The 18,220-nt window shown below is 38.0% G+C and overlaps 2 protein-coding genes across 6 annotated transcripts in view; one reads left to right on the forward strand and one right to left on the reverse strand.

Moving 5' to 3' along the window:
* Positions 1–2,821: 2,821 nt before the first annotated feature.
* LOC101845870 (surfeit locus protein 2) lies at positions 2,822–9,598 on the reverse strand. Of its 4 annotated transcripts, none has more exons than XM_005106428.3 (5): positions 9,414–9,598; positions 7,923–8,080; positions 5,585–5,688; positions 4,597–4,761; positions 2,822–3,538 (listed from the first exon to the last, which is right to left on the reverse strand). In XM_005106428.3, the coding sequence occupies exons 1-5, from the start codon at positions 9,483–9,485 to the stop codon at positions 3,120–3,122; spliced, it is 918 nt and encodes a 305-aa protein (XP_005106485.1). In that variant the 5' UTR covers positions 9,486–9,598; the 3' UTR covers positions 2,822–3,119. The 4 variants fall into 4 exon arrangements, with proteins under 4 accessions (XP_005106485.1, XP_005106487.1, XP_005106486.1 ...); XM_005106430.3 differs by having other exon boundaries at positions 9,383–9,506; XM_005106429.3 differs by lacking the exon at positions 9,414–9,598 and adding an exon at positions 9,021–9,113.
* Positions 9,599–9,631: 33 nt separating this feature from the next.
* Positions 9,632–18,220, forward strand: part of LOC101846376 (axonemal dynein light chain domain-containing protein 1) — a 44,345-nt gene continuing 35,756 nt past the window's right edge. The window contains exons 1-8 of one of the 2 annotated variants that reach the window (XM_005106431.3): positions 9,632–9,706; positions 12,003–12,115; positions 12,982–13,154; positions 13,592–13,692; positions 14,532–14,640; positions 15,078–15,163; positions 15,877–15,933; positions 16,394–16,505. In XM_005106431.3, coding sequence (XP_005106488.1) covers positions 12,028–12,115; positions 12,982–13,154; positions 13,592–13,692; positions 14,532–14,640; positions 15,078–15,163; positions 15,877–15,933; positions 16,394–16,505 — 726 coding nt within the window. In that variant the 5' untranslated portion in view covers positions 9,632–9,706; positions 12,003–12,027. Of the gene's footprint in view, positions 9,707–12,002; positions 12,116–12,981; positions 13,155–13,591; positions 13,693–14,531; positions 14,641–15,077; positions 15,164–15,876; positions 15,934–16,393; positions 16,506–17,493; positions 17,501–18,220 lie in introns of those variants that run through there. The other variant, XM_013087014.2, reaches the window with a different exon arrangement.

Below are 18,220 nucleotides of genomic sequence, written 5' to 3' on the forward strand. Positions count from 1 at the left end.
TCTCTCTAACCCCCCCCCCCTCTCTCTCTCTCTCCGACAGACTTATACACTTGGAAAATGGCAGTTATCAAAAGAAATGTGACATGCAATTAATACAACTGCTAATTGGTCAAATGGGCTACTGATGTTAAAACCTATTATTTTCCTTGGGTTTTGGATATGCTCAGTGTTGGAAGCACTAAATTATTTGAGGATTTCTCAGTGAAGTAAAAAGTAGGCCTGTTGATCATTCTGTGCAGAACATAGAGGAAGAAGTCTGTCGCAAGTATAATGTTTTCTGTCTGACAATTCCGTCCTAAGAAACAGCTGAGTATATCATCATCCCACGGTATTGGAACAGAAGAGTCATAGCCTTGTTAAAAACTCATAGCCTTCCAATCAATAACTATCTTCATCGATAAAAATTAATAAATTCTCCCTTATAACATGTGTGACGTGCAACTCTCATGAAATTGAAAATAAATTTCACGTTTTCTTTTTGACCATCAAATGAAATTGTTAATTCCTCCCAGCCTGACTAGGCCCAGTGACAGAAACATGCAATGTTTGACCCCTCGTAAGAGATATGTGTACAACAACCTGTACTTTTTCATTTTTGGAAACTTTATTTAACAAATGAGTGTTTTATATGATGTGATGTGGGCCAATGTGTAAACCAAGAAGGCGGGTGGTTGACGGGTGCTCAAGTGTGGTTTGCTTCTTTTTTCCTATCAAACATTTATCGTCCTTATCTTTCCTCCTTCTTTTTTGTGTTTGTTACTCTCTTGTAACGCCTCTAATCTAAGGCACTTATATAACCTTATTGTGTTGCAAGTGCCGTAAAACGCTTACTAAAAAAACAAAAACCAAGAAGCAGCGAATGTTTTGTACCATTTTTTTTTTCAAATGTAAAATATGTTTCTACTCCCCCATGCGATACAATCTACTGTATATTTAGATCGTTTAGGCTTTGACCCTGCCTGTCAGGACCAGCCCAACCTGCAAAGGATATTACAACATCCAAGCAGAAAAACCGAGGTACTCTATAAAAAGGTCCCCCACACAGAAAGCGAACTCATGACTTCTGCATGTATTGGCGAAGTGCCTAACTGAACTACTACACCACATATGCCTCTTCTTGTATAGCGAGCTTATCGATACAAAATTTATTGAAAAGTGGCGCTGAGGTAATGCCCATGGCAGACCACAAGAGATCAACTCTGAAAGAGACAGGCAAAGAAAGAAAAATTGATGGAAGCTTTGAGGCCCATCTTCGAGATGAGACGGTTGAGAGTGAGAGATATGGTTGGTTGACCGAGAATGGTGAAAACTAAAATTGCTTTCTTTGGGGGGGGGGGGGGGGGGGGGTGAAATACGGCGCTCGCAACTGCATAAGGTCAAATGAGCGCACAGGACACATTAAATTTAAACATTTTCTGTTGGTAGGAAATTTTGAATTTTGCCCAGGCGGCTGCCGAAGCCTACTCCTATCGATTTTAGACCACCAAGGGATCTTTAACGTGCGAAACTTAAGCTCTAGGGCAAGAGAGCCCCCTAAAAATAAAATAGCTGGTGTCTAATGAGATGTAATAATAGTAATAATCATCTTCTTCTACTTTGCGTTCCCCTATTATTAGAGTTTTAGAGGTACAAATGTAGTTGACTGCTGATTCTTCAACCTGCAGGGCATCTTTTTTTTTTTTTAAACCGTTTGTGACAATTTTCCCTACTTTGTAGGGCTCCTTGCTATCAGGAAGCCACATTCCAATTTCGAAGGTACTCTGCAAGTTTTTATACAGACTAGAGTATTTTCAGTTCTGGTAGGAATTTTTAATTTCGCTCAGGTGGCACCCGATGCCTACATTGTACTCTTTTTTCAATTTTAGGACCTCCAAGTCCAAGGGATCTTTAACGTGCACAACTTGCACACACCACCTCCGAGATTTTTCGCCCGTATCCGAGAAGATTAGGTGTTAGATTTTACCTTCCCTAAGCTGTCCCCGCGGTTTTATGCAAAAAAAAATCTGAAATTATGCAAACTGAGCCCAAAAATGTGAAATTATGCAATTCTGTTGATTTTAACAAAGAATGATAAAGGAAAATAATCCAAAATAATGCAAAAAATGATCAAATTTTGCTAAATTATGCAGGGTGCATAAAACCTCGGGGACAGCCTAAGATCAGGGGTGTGGCTGAAAGACAGCAGTTAAAAAGGAACCAGGAGAACAGTAGAAAGAGTCAGTCAAGAGTAAAGTAAGGGGAGATGAGGCCGGAGGTGGGGGAAAGAGGATATGAAAGCAGGTCACAGAACAGGACAAGAGAACCGGAAAGGAGGAAAAAGGAGAAAACTTTTGAGAAAAAAAATGTTTCATTGCTATCAAGATTCGAACCCGGGAACTATTGAATGAGAGGTAAACATCGTACCCCTCCTAAATCACCCGAATCCCCATAAATAGTAATAATGATCGAAAAATGATCTTTTAAGTGAAGCATACTTTTAACTCTGTGTTCCCTCTATATGATGATGCCACATTTCAGAAGCTGTGTCATTGTGCGCAAACATGCTCTTGGGTGGGTGGTTGGCGGGTGCTCTGGTGTGGTTTGCTTCTTCTTTCCTATCAAACATCTATCATCCTTATCTCTCCTCCTCCTTTTTTGAGTTTGTTACTCTCTTGTAACACCTCTAATCTTCAGCACTATATGGCTTAATATTACGTTGCAAGTGCCGTAAAACTCTTACTAAAACTAATTCTTTTGGGAATGGTGGAGTGGGTGTCCAAATGAACTTTTACAGCAAACTCCCCAAAGAAAGTGACATAAGTGCAGAAGACTGCCTATTTTATTAGAAACAATCTTGTCTTTGAATACGATATCATATATATATATACAATGGAGTACGCTTAAATAGAAAATGGCAACTCTGAAAACAGCAGTTAACAAAAGAAAATAGAATCCCCAATATTTTTCAGTGCTATATATTATGAGTAATCTATCAACAAAAACTGAAAACAGCTAAACCTAAAGAAATCCAGCAGTCCCGCAGATTCCACTGTATTTCAACACAACTGAAGATAAAACGTAATAAATACAGAATAAGCAAAGGCAGTAGTTTTATGTGATTTTAATAATGGACTCCTCTCTCAAAGCGAAACTTTTTTTTTCTTGGCACCGGGAACAATCCCAACATTTGAAGGTTTCTTAGGATGCTGCCTCTTGTTGCTCTTAGCTTTTTCTGATTTGTGAGTTGAGCTGGGAACTGAAGTTGATGCTGAAGACACTCCGACCTCTTCAGAGTCTGAATTCCTTTTGCCAGAATTTAAAACATCCATGTCGTAATCCGAATCCTCTTCGCCTTCCTCGTTCTCCTCCACCACATTCTTTAATTTTTCTTTCTTTGTCTTTTTCTGTTTGCTAGTGTTTTGTTTTGGCCTCTTAGGAGGGGTTGCATCATCATTCTGACCATTATCCTCATCAGTACCAGGTGAGTCATCAATGTCATCATCATCATCATCATCATCAGAATTAGCATCACCAGCCTTGCCTTGCTTAAAAATTTCATCTGAAATTAGAAAATAAAAATACAAATCAACAACACACCAGTGAAAAAATATCCTACAAACAAAGAGCGTATTTTTAATATACAATAAATACATGTACACTGAACCATAGACAAATGTTTGGAAATATGAAAGTAAAATACTCAAAGACAATAAAGTATAAGGTTAAGTAAATTTCAACTCCATTCTTAAAAGAAGTTATCATGAGGTAATTGCAACCCAAATGTAGCCACGTTGATAGTAGAAACCAGGACGAGCATACAAGGTCAAATAAGTTCCGAGGGGGGGGGGGTATTTTTATCGATTAAGACATATATATATTGGCCGTTAGCTACCAAGATAACTGCCATACTGTAGGCCTACATGAAATTTCACATTCAGTTTAAGTGTTAAAAATACTAAAATGTCTTTGATCTCTGCTAAAATAGAAAATAAATGCTAAGCATGACAAGCACATAGGACTATAAACTACATCAATATTGCAAATACTTTATAAGAGACATGTCGAAACATGTTCGGTCTCAGCTTCTAAAACCGCAATAGTAGATTAACATTGTGTAGTTCACTGAGGGCTGATAATGTAATTTCTTTAAAACTTAATTTCATACAATTAGTAAAGTGAACCACAGTACTACATGAGAAATTCAACCATCACATTATGGGTTCTGTTCAGCACATTGGATTTGACATTAAGGACCAGAGGAACCATCCTTTAGAAGGGAAGTATTTCAAAAACTCTAGAAAGTAGCATTATTAAAAACTGTAACAGTAAAAAAAAAGTTTATAAAAATGATGACTTTGGGCACAAATGGGCAATCTCCAAAGAAATCTTTTTTCCACTATAGGGAGGCTAAAAACTGTTTAATTAATTTTTTTATGACCACTTCAACTCAAATTTCAGGTGAATGTTTCATGCATTTCTATTTATGGAAAACCATTTATTGAGACCCTACTCTATGACATTGCAAAAAAAGATCAGCGTTTAGAAACTTTTAGGAGTGGGCTCATTTGTGCCCGACAGATTAAAATACAAATATATATATTATTTTCCTGAACCTACCTGGATATAAATCACTCATGTCATCATTATCATCGTTGTCACTGTTATCATCGTCCCAGTAGTTGTCTCCGCCCCCGACACTGTCGCTGTCTGACGTGCCACCAGTCGGCTGCCGACCACCGGCCCGAGGAACAAACTTCTCACCGGTCTTTTGACACGTCTCCCCTAAGGCGGCAAAATACAGAAAGGATGTGTAAAGAATTCAGATATAATCATATATTACCACATATCAATGGTGTTGCACTATAAATCATGTAAAAGAACTAATTTCTTGAAAATGTTTCGTTGCGCAAAAATTTTCCAAAACAAAAGATTGTGATGAGGGAAGACATAAAAGTTAACCCTCAGTAGGCTTACTTTTATATTACTTATACTGCATGTTGACTTCTATTATCTAATTTAAATTGAAGATCCACGTATATTGATCTTGACAATCATTTTAAAACCAAAAGTTAACCAGTGTCCTCCAGTTTCATGGTTAGAGCATAACATCACTGACAAAGAGTGAAAGGAATCCACTTTCATTAGCTTTTTTGCTTGAGTAAAGATAAATACATTAATAGTCATTTAGAGCAGGAAAAAAGTGAAAGACAGACATCAACAACAGAAGTGAATGATAAAAGTAAAGTCTCCCATTCGCCCCCATCTTTAGCTGAAGATTTCATTGTGATGCAAAACAAAATGACAATAGCCACACAATACTAAAAGGTACAAGTTTTATGTTTTGTTCTGATAACACGCACGCCCAAAACTCTGATGTGCATAAAATAGAATCATAAGCGTTTTTGAATTTATGTGTATGTGTGGGAGGAGAATTTTAATCCAGAAAGCAAGTTATTTTGTACCTCTTTTTCATAAAAAGCATAACATATGTAGGATGTCACAACGACTACGTGGAAAGTGGAGTCCCTGGATGTGTATATTAAGCAAAATAAATTCCAAAAGGGGTGACCCAAGTTACTTTCACCGTCAAAAGTATAGCACTTACATCTCGCAAGAGCCTTCTTGAACTTTTTTCCTTTGACATGCCTTTCAACGTCTTGGGGAGCTCGGCCAATGTGTCTGAGAGTCAGCTTACAAAACAGTTCATGCCTAGATGATGTGAAATAAATATGATTCTAACAAGCAGCAAGAATGGCACAAGATTATTGAGACAGTATGATGGAAAGCTTATTACAGTCAAACTTCATGGTACTGCCACCTCCGCTTACCGCCAGGTTTTGCCAATGTACAAAAAGCATCCCCTATATATATAAACAATGTATTTGCGCCTTTACACTGCCATCTGCCAACTGTCTCAGTTGTACGGCCCTTATTAAACTACAGAAAATTTACCCCGTTGTATCGCCAGGAAAGTGGCCGCAAGAAGTACACAGTACACACAGCACATCCCCTCAGTGGTTGCTTGACAATCTTTCACACAAAAATCTCAACAAGTTAGGCCCAGGTCTACATCAAATGCTTTTCCCCGATTTGCTACCTCCCCATCTATCCCACCTCCCCACCTTCATTTGTACATTTCAAGCAATATGGATACATCTCCAGTGATGTAGTGTGTCGCAAGCGAACACAATATAATGAATAATGCAGAAAAGTATAACTAAAAAAAACACAACTTTGTGATTCAGAATCAAATTCCGCTCCTCGCGTGAAGGCGACTAAATATGATGCGCTGATTACAACAAAAATGCGACTTCTTTTCGGCGGCCTCGGTCAATACTCTTTTTAGATAGTAGGAATTACATTTTTAAGTCACCTGGGGAAACTTTAAAGGAACCTCGACATCTCCACCCCCTGTCAAAATATCTGGCGTCGCCAGATATCAACCCAGTATCTTACAGGCTGGCGAATGCCTGTCGGGTTTTTATTTAGTGAGGACTCCCGCTCAAGACTAAGTGATAGACATAAGGGAGATAACTCATCAATTCATCTAGTTCAATTGGTAAATAAGTTCCCCTGACCTTGGGCAGTCAGTGCTACATGTATTTAACAGAGGACATGAAAACCTTGTTGTACCACCAGCCCAGCTGTACCGCCAAGTCCATGCTCATCCCAAGGTAGGCGGTATAACAGGGTTTGACTGTACTTTACTACTGTCATTCTTTAATTCAAAAATAACTGTTTTAGCAAAAGGCTAGGAGAATTAAATATATATAATGCTTACATCACACATTTTAGGGTGATAATCCTTCATTTTCAATTTTATGTAAATAAACACATACACTTTTACAATGAAATGAAATGCTACTTCAAAAGGCATTTTGCAATCTTTTTGCGAAAGATTAGTACATGTGTACACCTTAAATTCTAAAAAAGTGGGATGGATCTATGAATAGAAAATAGAACTGATATATTATATATATGACAGGCATGGGAACTTATATATATCTTGTACAGGCCCTGACTCGATGTCATACTTTACATTAATATGTGAAAAAAGAAGACGAAGAGGGCATAAAAAATTTTAAGTATACATCACTCGATACAAAAGAAACACACAAACACAGATATGAACTTTCCCGAAAGACAAGGGACAGTAGATATCTAAAATAATTCTGGCAGGGAAAATCATTTCAAACATATAATGTTCATGCTGGTATGTTCTGTGCTAGGAGAACCTGTAACCTGAAACTCCTGATCGATCCCTAGCAGCAGATTGAAAAAGGCAAAAAACCTGTCACATTGTTGAACCTAAACATGTAATGAAATTTTAATGAACCCACTGGGTCCTTAATTGCCACCAGTTTAGTTTCGTAAGAGTTTTACAGCACTTGGAACACAACAAGGTTATAATAAGTAAGTGCGAAAAGAATAGAGATGTGCTACAAGAGAGTAACATACACAAAAAGTAGGAGGAGAGATAAAGACAATAGATGTTTAATAGGAAAGAAGGAGCAAACCACCGACCACCCCCTTGCCACCGATACACTGGTGACAAATAATAGAACCGCCAGAGCGCCAAATCATTGGTAGACAGGTGAACGAAACAGCATTTCATTGTTGGACGCAGCCATCCATTCCAATTTAAAGCAATGTGTACTACCGCAACTTCGGCTAAGGTCTTATTAAGATGTATGCGCTAATGTGGAAGATGTGGAGAGAGCAGTTTCATGAAAAATAAAATGATTTCGTCAAATATAGAGGTCATGAATCTCTGCGGGGCCAGGCAAAGGAGTCATGATAGCTACAGTGGGCTGAGCGAGTCAGGGATCAAAAGGTTAAAAAGTACAATTTTAAACATTGCATACAGGATAAAAAATTCCTACGACTATGAGACAAGTGCTGTAAATGTAAAACTCAAAAACTAAGGAAAAGACAAAACTCACAAATGTTTTTTCTTGGTACTAGGCATGAGGTGTGGTTGATACTGCTGGTAGTTGTATGCACGGTGCTCTGAAGCCTTTCTGAACTTTTTCCCCTTCACATAACTCTCAAGAGCACTGACAGTTGCTGGCATCTCATGATTTGTAAATCTGCATCTGATCTGTGAATTGAGAAGTAAAAAAATTACCTAAATGAGTTACTACAAAAATTGTCTGAATTAATGTGTGTGTGTGTATATATATATATATATAGTATATACGAGGGGCATTTTCGAAACAGTGACATACGACTGTCAGAAGGGTACTGAATTATGGTATTGTAATTATTGAAACAGGCAAAAATTAAACAACAAAAAAACAACAGACAAAGACAAAATGTAACAACTGTGGCGGTCTTAAAATCTACAGAAGGTTCACTGTTTCATGATTTCAAGATGACAATGACAATATAATACACACTGTAGTAAGAAATATAACTTCATGCCAGGAAGCAAAGGCATTTTGATTAACTTTGCAAAAAGTCGTAACACTAACTAAATACTGAAGACAGTGAAGAAGCATTTGGACCGAAGCATTTATATAGGCCTAGAGGTTGACAGAACAAGATCGACAGTAGACAAAATAAAAAGATATTTGAGGTTAGCTGTGTGATTCTCGTGAAAGTAGTCGAGTACGGTAGGCTACCTATTTGACATTGAAGAAAACAAGGACAGGCCGAGGCGTGAGCCACGGACTTTTGAAGACTGCGTGAGTAGCGGCCGAGGCGCAGAGCAGAGAGTTGTGACCAGTCAGTGCAAGTTGGATTGCTACAGGAGGTGGGTGTGCATAGTTAAACCACATGCGTGTATAGTTAAACTACAATATCATTAATGTTGGTGTGTCCGATGACAAATTGAAAATCAAAAGTAAAGCACTGGAATATCACAAGCGACACTTCAATTCAATTATAATACTTTAAAGTACTGATTAAGGTAGAGGTGAACTTCTGAAAAGCATTCCTTTCGAATTAAGAGATTTGATTGAGTTCAACATTCTACATCACCGCAGGCGGCATTTTTCCAGCAGACAACCAGTGCTAGAATCTAGTTGCCTTCCACCTACCACAATCAGTACCGACATCAGACACACCAACAACGTTGGCGATTTTGTAGTTTCGTTCGCTAAAGTCAAGCAGGGGGGTTTCAGGGGGGCTTGCCCCCCTGCCCTAAAAAAAAATATGGAGGTGGGGGGGTTCAGGGGGGCATGCCCCACTGAATTTTATCCTAATTTGATGTTTTGCAGTTAGGTTGCATCCCTGCTCTTTGTGTAGCCTAATTCAAATAGTATTTGGTCTTCAAGACTTCTGGATTTCTTCTCTGAATGTAAACAAATGGATCGTGGACTTTAACGAACGGAACTACAAGATCACCACAACGTTAACCTGCCAAATATACAAACAACCAAATTTTAATACTGCACTTGACTTGATCTAGAAGTCTGGCACTAAAACATCACCCGCTGTTTTTCCTTGTCCAAAACCAAAGACGGAAAGTCGTCTAAATATTTCTGTACATCATTTGAAGCCATGGCAAACTAGCCTACACTGTGTTGCATCAAGAGATAGAGACACGAAATATTGCACAAAGTTTATATTTAACCATGCGCTTCCTTGTCAGCCATGTTTTTCTCTATTTCCACTTTCGGTTTTGTATTTCCGCTTCCTTTCTCCATAGCGACAGATTGATGCCAATATGGTCGCCGTACCTGGGTGCCCTGGTTAAACTTGATATTCAAAGAAGCTTTTTCTCGTAAGTAAATAATATCAACCCTCTTTTCTTATAAGAGGTGCTAAATTCAACAGCCCATACAGACTGACGTATCATAATCGACTAAACTAGAGGGTAAATCCAAACAGTCCGATTTTAGGTGGAAATTGACTGCTTTGTTGTCATTTTTATTTGATAATAATTACGACCCTAATAATTAATTACACTAGGCCCTAGATCTAATATATAGAATCTAGGCCTAACGTCGTGATGCTTTGAAACACTATTTTTGGGAAGATTGAAGAATACCGGACCACTCGTACATTATTGCACGAGAAAGTGGGGTAGGCGGGGCGGGTGGTTGGGGTGGAGGAGGGGGGAGGGGGGGTTCAGGGGGGTCTCCTCCCCCCCCCCCCCCCCCCCCCCCCCCCCGACAAAATGTTAATGAATAGATCTACCGGTCCGAGATTCTCCATTGAGAGATATTAAAAACGGGAAAATTATGAATTCCTAAGGTTGAGACATAGGCAAAGTCAGTCCGCTGGTCCGGTATTCTTCAATCTTACCCTATTTTTTTATACTTTTTCTCAGTTACCCTCAAAAGAGAATGCCTTTTTTTCTGGAAAACTTTTAACTAAGTTTGAGAGCGAAAGTTGGGAGTTTACAATAATTTATCCAATTTAAATTCATAAACTCAATCAACATTTCACATCCTGAAAATATAGATCTAGATCTAGATCTAGATCTAAATTGTATATCTAGATTAGATCTAGATTCTAGATCTAGAGACTTTTAATGTTTTTGTTTTTTTTAGATTATGCTGCTTTATGAACTCTAAAAACAATAAGCGCATCTCTTCTTTTTGTTTGACTTTTTTTTCCTTTGTTTTTTCAGTGTAAAATACTAGATCCAAATCTAGATACAATGGAACTCGGATTTAACGAAGTTGTCGGGCCTGGCCTTCAGTTTTGTTGAATCCGAGTGTTCGTTATAACAAACTTGAGGTTTTGGTGTAGATAATTACAGGCATCGAGCAAATAATGTATAATTATGTATTCGATTTTCCTTACCAAAAGTAGTTTGGTTTCAAAGCATTTTCGTTTCTTTGATACCCAAGAAATGCTGGAAAATTCCAGGAAAATACACTGAACTCTACCAAGCAAGCACTGTGCAAAAGGGCCAATTAGTTCAAATGTACGCCTGTGTCATCAGTCATCTAAATAACATACTGTTTGCCTAATAAGTAATGTTGCTGTGTAGAGCCTAGCATATAGGGCAACTGTTGATTCCACTGTCCCGTGCACAATTCATTTCATAGATCTATTTCAAGATTAGCTTATCATTATAATATTGATCAACGGCGGATGTGTCTCGTTTGTATCCCTACTGACGTTCCACACCCGGACAGCATGTACCCCCACCCTCTATTCTCCCTGACACTTGCACACACAGTCACATGTTATACGTGTGCTTGCAGCCTGTCTGACCCTGATACACGCTAAGACATGGGTGGGTGCTAACAACGCGTGTGTTGGTATGAAAGGAGGCCGCTGATTGGTCGCATAAAGCAGTTCACCCTGCAAGTGGCTTCGTTGAATCCGAGCTGATTCATGTATGTGTTCATTGGATCCAAGTTATTTTTATTGATGTATAATCTGGGGAATCCAACTCTTTTCGTTGAATCAGAGTTTTCATCGAATTCGAGTTCCACTGTATTACGTGAGCAAGAGAATCATTGCCTCGAAAGCACAACACCTCAAATTAGGCTACATCTTAATTTTTATTTTATGTTCTTGAAACAACTAGCAAAAACACCAGGGTTCCAATGCTCAATGCAATGAGACACTAGGTTACCAACAACTTATGACCAATGCCATAAATTATTCATGTTCAGTGCCTCTTTAGTGCAATCAATTGATTTCAGTAGATCTGTTATCTATAAGTGGAAAATTCAAACACTTTTTTTAAAAAGTATGCACATTTTTTCATCTGTGTCTTTTGAAGTCACTGTGATGACTTTGAAATAAACACTTTCATAGCCTAGATTTATCTGCCCATCACAACAAAACAAACAAAATTTTGAAAATCTGTCATATCGGATCAGTCATGGGCTTTTACTTTTAGAATCCAAAACACCTCCAAAAAAGTTGTAGTTTTCATACTACAAGCACTGTTTTATGATCTGCTTACTCTGAAATCTGTGGATAAATACATACCTGCGGAGAGGACTAATTTTTCTGAAAACTATTTAATTTGATTCAAGTATCTTGCACATTTTATATTTTTAAGTTTTTATTTTCAGTTCACTTGAAGTTCATCTTATTTTTCTTTCTTCCAGCAACAGAGGCTGGTAGAGGAGCACCATGCAGTCAGGAGGTGAACTGCAGCTGTCATTGCAGGGCTCTCAGCAGGAGAGGGGAGCCTTGCTGCCTTCAGATCCAGGAAGAAACGGTGTGTATGTTGTTGTTATTATCAATCCTGCAACATCTGGGCTCTCACCCTTCTGTCCAATGCGCTGTAGTGATAAGTGCAGGTTTGCTGCAGTTTCTGTAGTGTTCTGTAGAGTGTGTTGTCAAAGTCAGGTCTCGGAGGGAGAAATATGGTGTGTAAAGGAACAAAAACCTTAAAATTTTGAATGGGTTTTACACTTTATGCCCTTTTGAAACTGGGTGGTTTTATTTTTAAAGTGGGCATTTATATTTATTGCTCGTGTATATAACAGTGCAAGGAAAATACAAAAAATCTAAAGGAAAAGTTAATTTTTCTGTTAAAGTGGAAATAGTCCTGAAAAAAAGTGGTTGGATTTGACAGACGGACATCTACAACAGTGTTATTATAATGTAGGAAAAAAATGCAACTGGAGAGAGTGGGAAGTTGTCTTGTGTACAGGTGATTGTCTTGGACAGGTGGCTGTTAGAGCAGGTTAGACTGTATATCAAAAGTGTTTTTTGCGTATAATTTCTAGATGAACCAAATACTGCCCCACAAAAAGTGGAAGCCCAGCATGTGTGTACTAGGACAAGAAAGTTCAGAATAGAGGGCTGAAGTTTACTTGCGGGAAACTCATTAGACCACTTACATTCAAGAGTTCCTCATAGGGCATGAGATGGACGTCTTCACTGGGACCATTAATAAATAGGTTTTTATTTTTCCCTGTGTCAATTAGAGGAATTTGCATCTTGCAGTGTACAAACTTTTTTCTGTTCATCAGTCATGTTTCCCTTTTCTTTTTCTTTTTCATTTGTATCAGAATATGAAAGTTGAAACAAAACAGTTTTTATATGCATGCATGTGAACATAATTTGTGTGCTTTTCAGCCTTCCTGCCTGAACTTCGGTCAAGCGTCACAGTTGATAAGACGAAGCCCTTGCCAACCTCACTACAAAGTGACTTCATTCCTGAAGACATTTTGTTTGCCCTCACTCAACCTCCAGCCACCAAAGACAAGTTGGGTCCCCCGTCACGAGTTAGGAATCTAAACACCACTTCCGTGAGTATGATGTTTGTGTTCATTTGTTTTTGTGCAGAAACTAATGACACTGATGTCATTGCTACAGCTTTTAAACAACAACAAAAAACAACAACCAGAAACATTTCTCCCATTCTTTCTTTAAAAATCCACTGTTTTAAATGTAAAGTGCATTTTGTTTTGAATTTTGTTCTAGGGAGCATTTGAATTGAAAGGAATTTTCATAACTTTTCCCACTTTAACTCTTCACTTCACAGACAGAATGAGAATTGAAAGTCTGAACAGATATTACAATTTGTGACAGTATTTTTTTTTTTTCAGGACAATACAGACAGAAAATTTGTCATTGAAAATGTCTTAACAAAAGTAGTTCTCTGAACCAAAAGATTTTGGTTTGCTGTCTCTCGTAAAAGAAACTGTTGAAAAAACACATGCTTCTGTTGTTGTTTCCTGAACAGGGTATCAGCCGGCCCCCTCCAGCTAACGTATGGAGCCACAAGCGGAGAGATCGCTTCAAGCACTTGATGGAAAACACTCCTTGTGCCTGCGGCGCTGGAAAGTATGAAAATATTTTCCACTTTACACCTTGATGGGATTGAGTATAGATGGACTAACTCCAAAATTTTATAAAGCCTGATTTTTTTATTTTGTTGTAAAACAGTGTCAAATATATCATCACGATAGTTGGTATAAAAATTAAACCTAGGAGAATTCATGAAATAGTGACTTGAAATTTCAGTTGAATTGGTTTATGATAGTTTAATCAAACAGTATTTAGCATCTTTTTAAAATTAGGCTTCCTGGGAGATGGCCCATCTGTGCCCAAGACAATCAATATTTTTTTTCTTTTTGAATCATACCAACCTGATTTATTCACCTCTTGAATTGTCTTAAACCGTTAAAAAGGGTAATTAAATACTAATTAAATCCATTAGTAAGCCATGATTAACCTGCTTCCTCATCACACCTTCAAGAGAGCTGAATGTGCATTCCTAGTATGTAAAACCTCCTGCAACTACTCTTTCTCTCCCCCCCCCTCCCCCCCCCCCCCCCCCCCCCCCCCCCCGACCCAAAAAAGAGGAATTATTTTTTGTTACACCAAGCATTTACCAAATGGCACTGGGCAAAGTACTCTCATCAAAAATTTACTGAAGGTACAAATGCAACGTCCACAACAAATGTAGATACAACAACATCAGCAGCAGCATTTGAAAAGAATGAACTCTCAGGTCTACCAACCTTGTTTGATTTTTGTTTGGAAAGGAGGGGGGGGGGGTGGAGAGGCAGTGATGTTGGTGGCAGGAGTGTCAGCCAAAAAACATGATAATCTGCAACTGCAGGCTGTTCCTTATGGATATAAAAGCGCATTATGTAAAAGTCACTTTTTTGTTTCCACAGGGACATTTCCTTCTTGTACGATGTACCTCAGTCTATGGTTCACCCCGCAAAACCTGACCTCCTGGACAAGAGTGCAGTAAGAAAGGGAGATGATCAGACCATTGGAAAGGTAAGATTTTGGGGTCTTGTTTTTATTGTGGGAAAATTCATTTACGCCTTTCCGATTCTCTCTCGCTAATTTAGTGTTTGTAAAAGGTCGGTGTGCTAAAAAATTGTCTTCTCTTTTTACTTCATTTTGGTCTTCTTTTTCATGTGCTTGATCTGAAACAGGCATCGTCAATCATGTTTCCCCACCAATTTCTCTTCTCAGATTCTCGGAAAAAAAACCCACTATTTTATCATGAATTTTTCTATCATCCATCTGTTTGGGTTGTGAAAGCTGCAAAATGCAACTCATGGAAGGGAATTACTGAATGAATGGAATGTTAAGCCTGCACTGTACTATACTTTCCCAAGACAGCTCACCAAAATGTTCTCTCTTTTGTATACCTTCTGCAAGTGATTTATGACACTGGAACTTGTTTTGTTAATATTTTATATTTCCAGCCCCTCCACCTCCCTGACACGCTCATTCCTGATGAGTACCATATCGTCAAGAACAAGGGTGTCCTTGGTATTGAGTACCATGAAGAGTAAGTCAGCTTTTTACTCGACAGATGTCTGTTGAATTTTTAGCCCTCTCTTATTGTGATTTTCTTTTTTTTCAAGTCACAGGGTGGTTTTATGGTGTCACTGGGAAGTCCTACGTCTGCACTTTCCTTCCTTCTGTTGTTCCTGTGTATCTGTCTTGCTTTTTCATTGCATTAAATGATGGTTATCATGTCGATGAGCAAAGATTTCAAGTCACAAAAGCAACAATGAAAATGTCAAGCAAACTGGAGAATGAGATACGGCAAGGTGGGACATCTGTCTTTGGTTTTAGGATATGTTCTTACCTTGTTTTTCTTCCAGTTAAATCAAATAAGAAATTTCCGTTGTCATTAATGGTTGTATTAGTTAGAATTATTGGATGAATAGACAGAGAGTTATGCTTTTTATAGGTAACCTACAGTTGAAAGGTTTATAGTAATTAATTTTACTTTTGTATTCTTGAATGACTTCCTCATTTTGAAATCACTTATTGCGATGTTCAAATGAATTGTAATTCTTATTTTTACCTAGTGGCATTCATTTGCAGGTAATAATTGATTATTAGAATGATGCAAAAGTGGGAATGTTCAAAATCTTAAATTAAGGCTTGATATTTCTGAGCACTATTTTAGACTTGAGTGTGATATATTATAATTGTAAAAAACCACCAACCTCGTTGCTCAGCTGGATGATAACTTTCTTGTTCTTCTTACAGCAAGTACAGCACAAAACCAGAGGATCATGAGAAACACTTGGTTTCCTTTCCCTCCATGTGAGTATTGTTACTTTTCCTTATTGTATTAATAACGTAATAACAAATATGTATGCATATGTGGTTCTGTTCAGACATGCCCAAACATCCTTGAGCATGACCATATTTCGTCTTTTACCATGCCCCTCTCTTTTTTTTCAGAGGTACCAATTTTGAGGATGAATAGGGAAATCTGGATTTCTGAAATGGTCCGGGTTTTGTCTGATGTGTGCATTTCATATTACACTTTGTATAAAAATAGACTTGATGCAAAGTGCAGTAGACAATATGATCTGTAAATCGGAGTTCCCACGCACACATTTCCATGAAATCCAAAAAGTTTAAGATTTTTTCGTTTTGTTATTTTGTAGACAGTTGGTACCTTATTTTTTAAATAACAAAGCTTATTTCACCAAGGAAACAGAATCCATAAAACAATCACTTTAAATTGACAGTGGTAGTTCTGTTTTCCCCCCCACAGGAAACCAGCCAGTCGCTATGAAGTCATTCAATTGAAGACTGCTTTGAACAACATGCTGGACAAAGCAGGGGTCAATGACCTTGACACGGACACAGGCACTGGACCCACACAGGTACTCTTGAACTGCTTAAGTGTATGTGGGAAAAAATAATCTGTTTGTATTTCTCCTGAATCATATCGCTCTTTCCCAGGATGATATCAATGATTTTGAGCATGAATGGACTGCCATACTCCAAAATGTTCTAAAACTAGTTTCTTTACTACATTGTAAAGCAGGATCAAAAGCATCATCCTATCTTTAATGGTGTAAAAACTCGACTCATAAAATTGTTTGAAACATCAATACGAAATTAATTTTTAGTTTGAAGTGGTCTTTGGTAGTCTGATTACACAATTTTAAGCCCCCAATGTAAAATAAGTTTTCAGGGAGGTGGTCCATCTGCCCACTCTTTCCCATGACACTATGACCTGTTTTTAAGGAATGATATTTCCTGTATTCTCAAATAAAGTATGAAGTTTGAGAAAGAAACTGCCCTGCAAATGAGTAATGAGGGTGATATAGTGTTGCTTCATGCTTGTCTCTCTTTACCCTGGCTTACTTTTTTTTTCACTCCGACCACCCCTACCCACCCCTCCTGAAACTATATTATGGTGTCTTGCTGTGTCTTTCCATCTTTTTTTTCTATTTAAGTCGGCTGTGAAGCATTAAAATATGCTCTCTCATATAAGAAAGAAAAGAGAGATAGAAAAAAAGAGACACTGACAGAGAGAGAGAGACACAGACAGAGAAAGAGAGAGAGAGAGAGAGAGAGAGAGAGAGAGAGAAAGAGAGAGAGAGAGAGATTTACAAGTAGACAGATGTGTAGACAGGCACCAAAAAAGGAGCCAACCTTTCTTTTAGAAAAGCATGTAAGTTTGACTTTGTCAAAACAAATTCATAAAGCTTTTCCACAATGATAAACAAGACTTCTTATTTAAATGGATATTCTGGACCTCTTTGCTGTCATGTCTATTTTCCTTGTGCCATGTATGTGTTACTATGTTTATACCAGATGCTAAGATTAATATTTTCATTTATAATGGTACCCCCCTGGCTGTAGACAAAAAGTAAGTTGAAAATAGAAACTATGATGTTTTTACCAACAGCTTTATTCATTTGGAAGTTCTCACCATTTTTTTATTTTTTTTTATTGACGTTTGTGAACTTTTCAAAAGTTTTTATCAGAATAAGAGATTGTTTGTTGTCATTTCATCTGTTCCTCTGCTTGAGGACTTTCACTCTTTAAGCTACTATTATTTTTAGAGGGTTATCCTCTTCCAGCAAGGAAGGCAGGGAATGCTTTGGTCTTTCAGGGAGAAGCACTTACATCAACACTAAGTGTTTTTAACTTTGAAAAATTGCCCACCATCGCATTGTGATATGTGTTTCTTCCACTTTTGTATTTATGTATTGTTCTTGCTTGCAATGCACACATATTATGACCTTATGCAGTTGCGAGCGCCGTAAAACCTCTACTAAAACAAACAAACATATTATTGGGCCTTGAATAGTTCTAAGAGAGTTGACCTCCTGCAGGCCAAGCCAAAGATAGTAAATAACAAGATGGGCCACTCAGCCAAAAAAGTGTCCGCAGGAAGTATGCCCTTTGCTTCAGATGGCGCTGCAGTCTGTTTTAAAGCTCTCTTTCGTTTTTCCAGAAGAAGGATAGGAATAGCACCTCCTTGCGTGCGCAGATCGACTGCTGTTCATCAGCAGTTCGGTTACGTTCAGTGCGGAGTTTTAGGGTTTTTTTTATTTTAATGACCTCTCGCCTTTCATTCTAAAGT

Source organism: Aplysia californica, unplaced genomic scaffold, assembly GCF_000002075.1.
Source record: "Aplysia californica isolate F4 #8 unplaced genomic scaffold, AplCal3.0 scaffold00533, whole genome shotgun sequence".
In the NCBI taxonomy this organism is placed as follows: domain Eukaryota; kingdom Metazoa; phylum Mollusca; class Gastropoda; order Aplysiida; family Aplysiidae; genus Aplysia; species Aplysia californica.

Excerpts from the sequence above, each read along its gene's own strand:
- LOC101845870 (XM_005106428.3), bottom strand. The coding sequence starts at position 9,485 with ATGGCTTCAAATGATGTACAGAAATATTTAGACGACTTTCCGTCTTTG. Across the intron at positions 8,081-9,413 it reads TGGACAAGGAAAAACAGCGG|ATCAGATGCAGATTTACAAA; the intron begins GTGATGTTTTAG and ends CTCAATTCACAG. Across the intron at positions 3,539-4,596 it reads CATGAGTGATTTATATCCAG|ATGAAATTTTTAAGCAAGGC; the intron begins GTAGGTTCAGGA and ends TTCTAATTTCAG.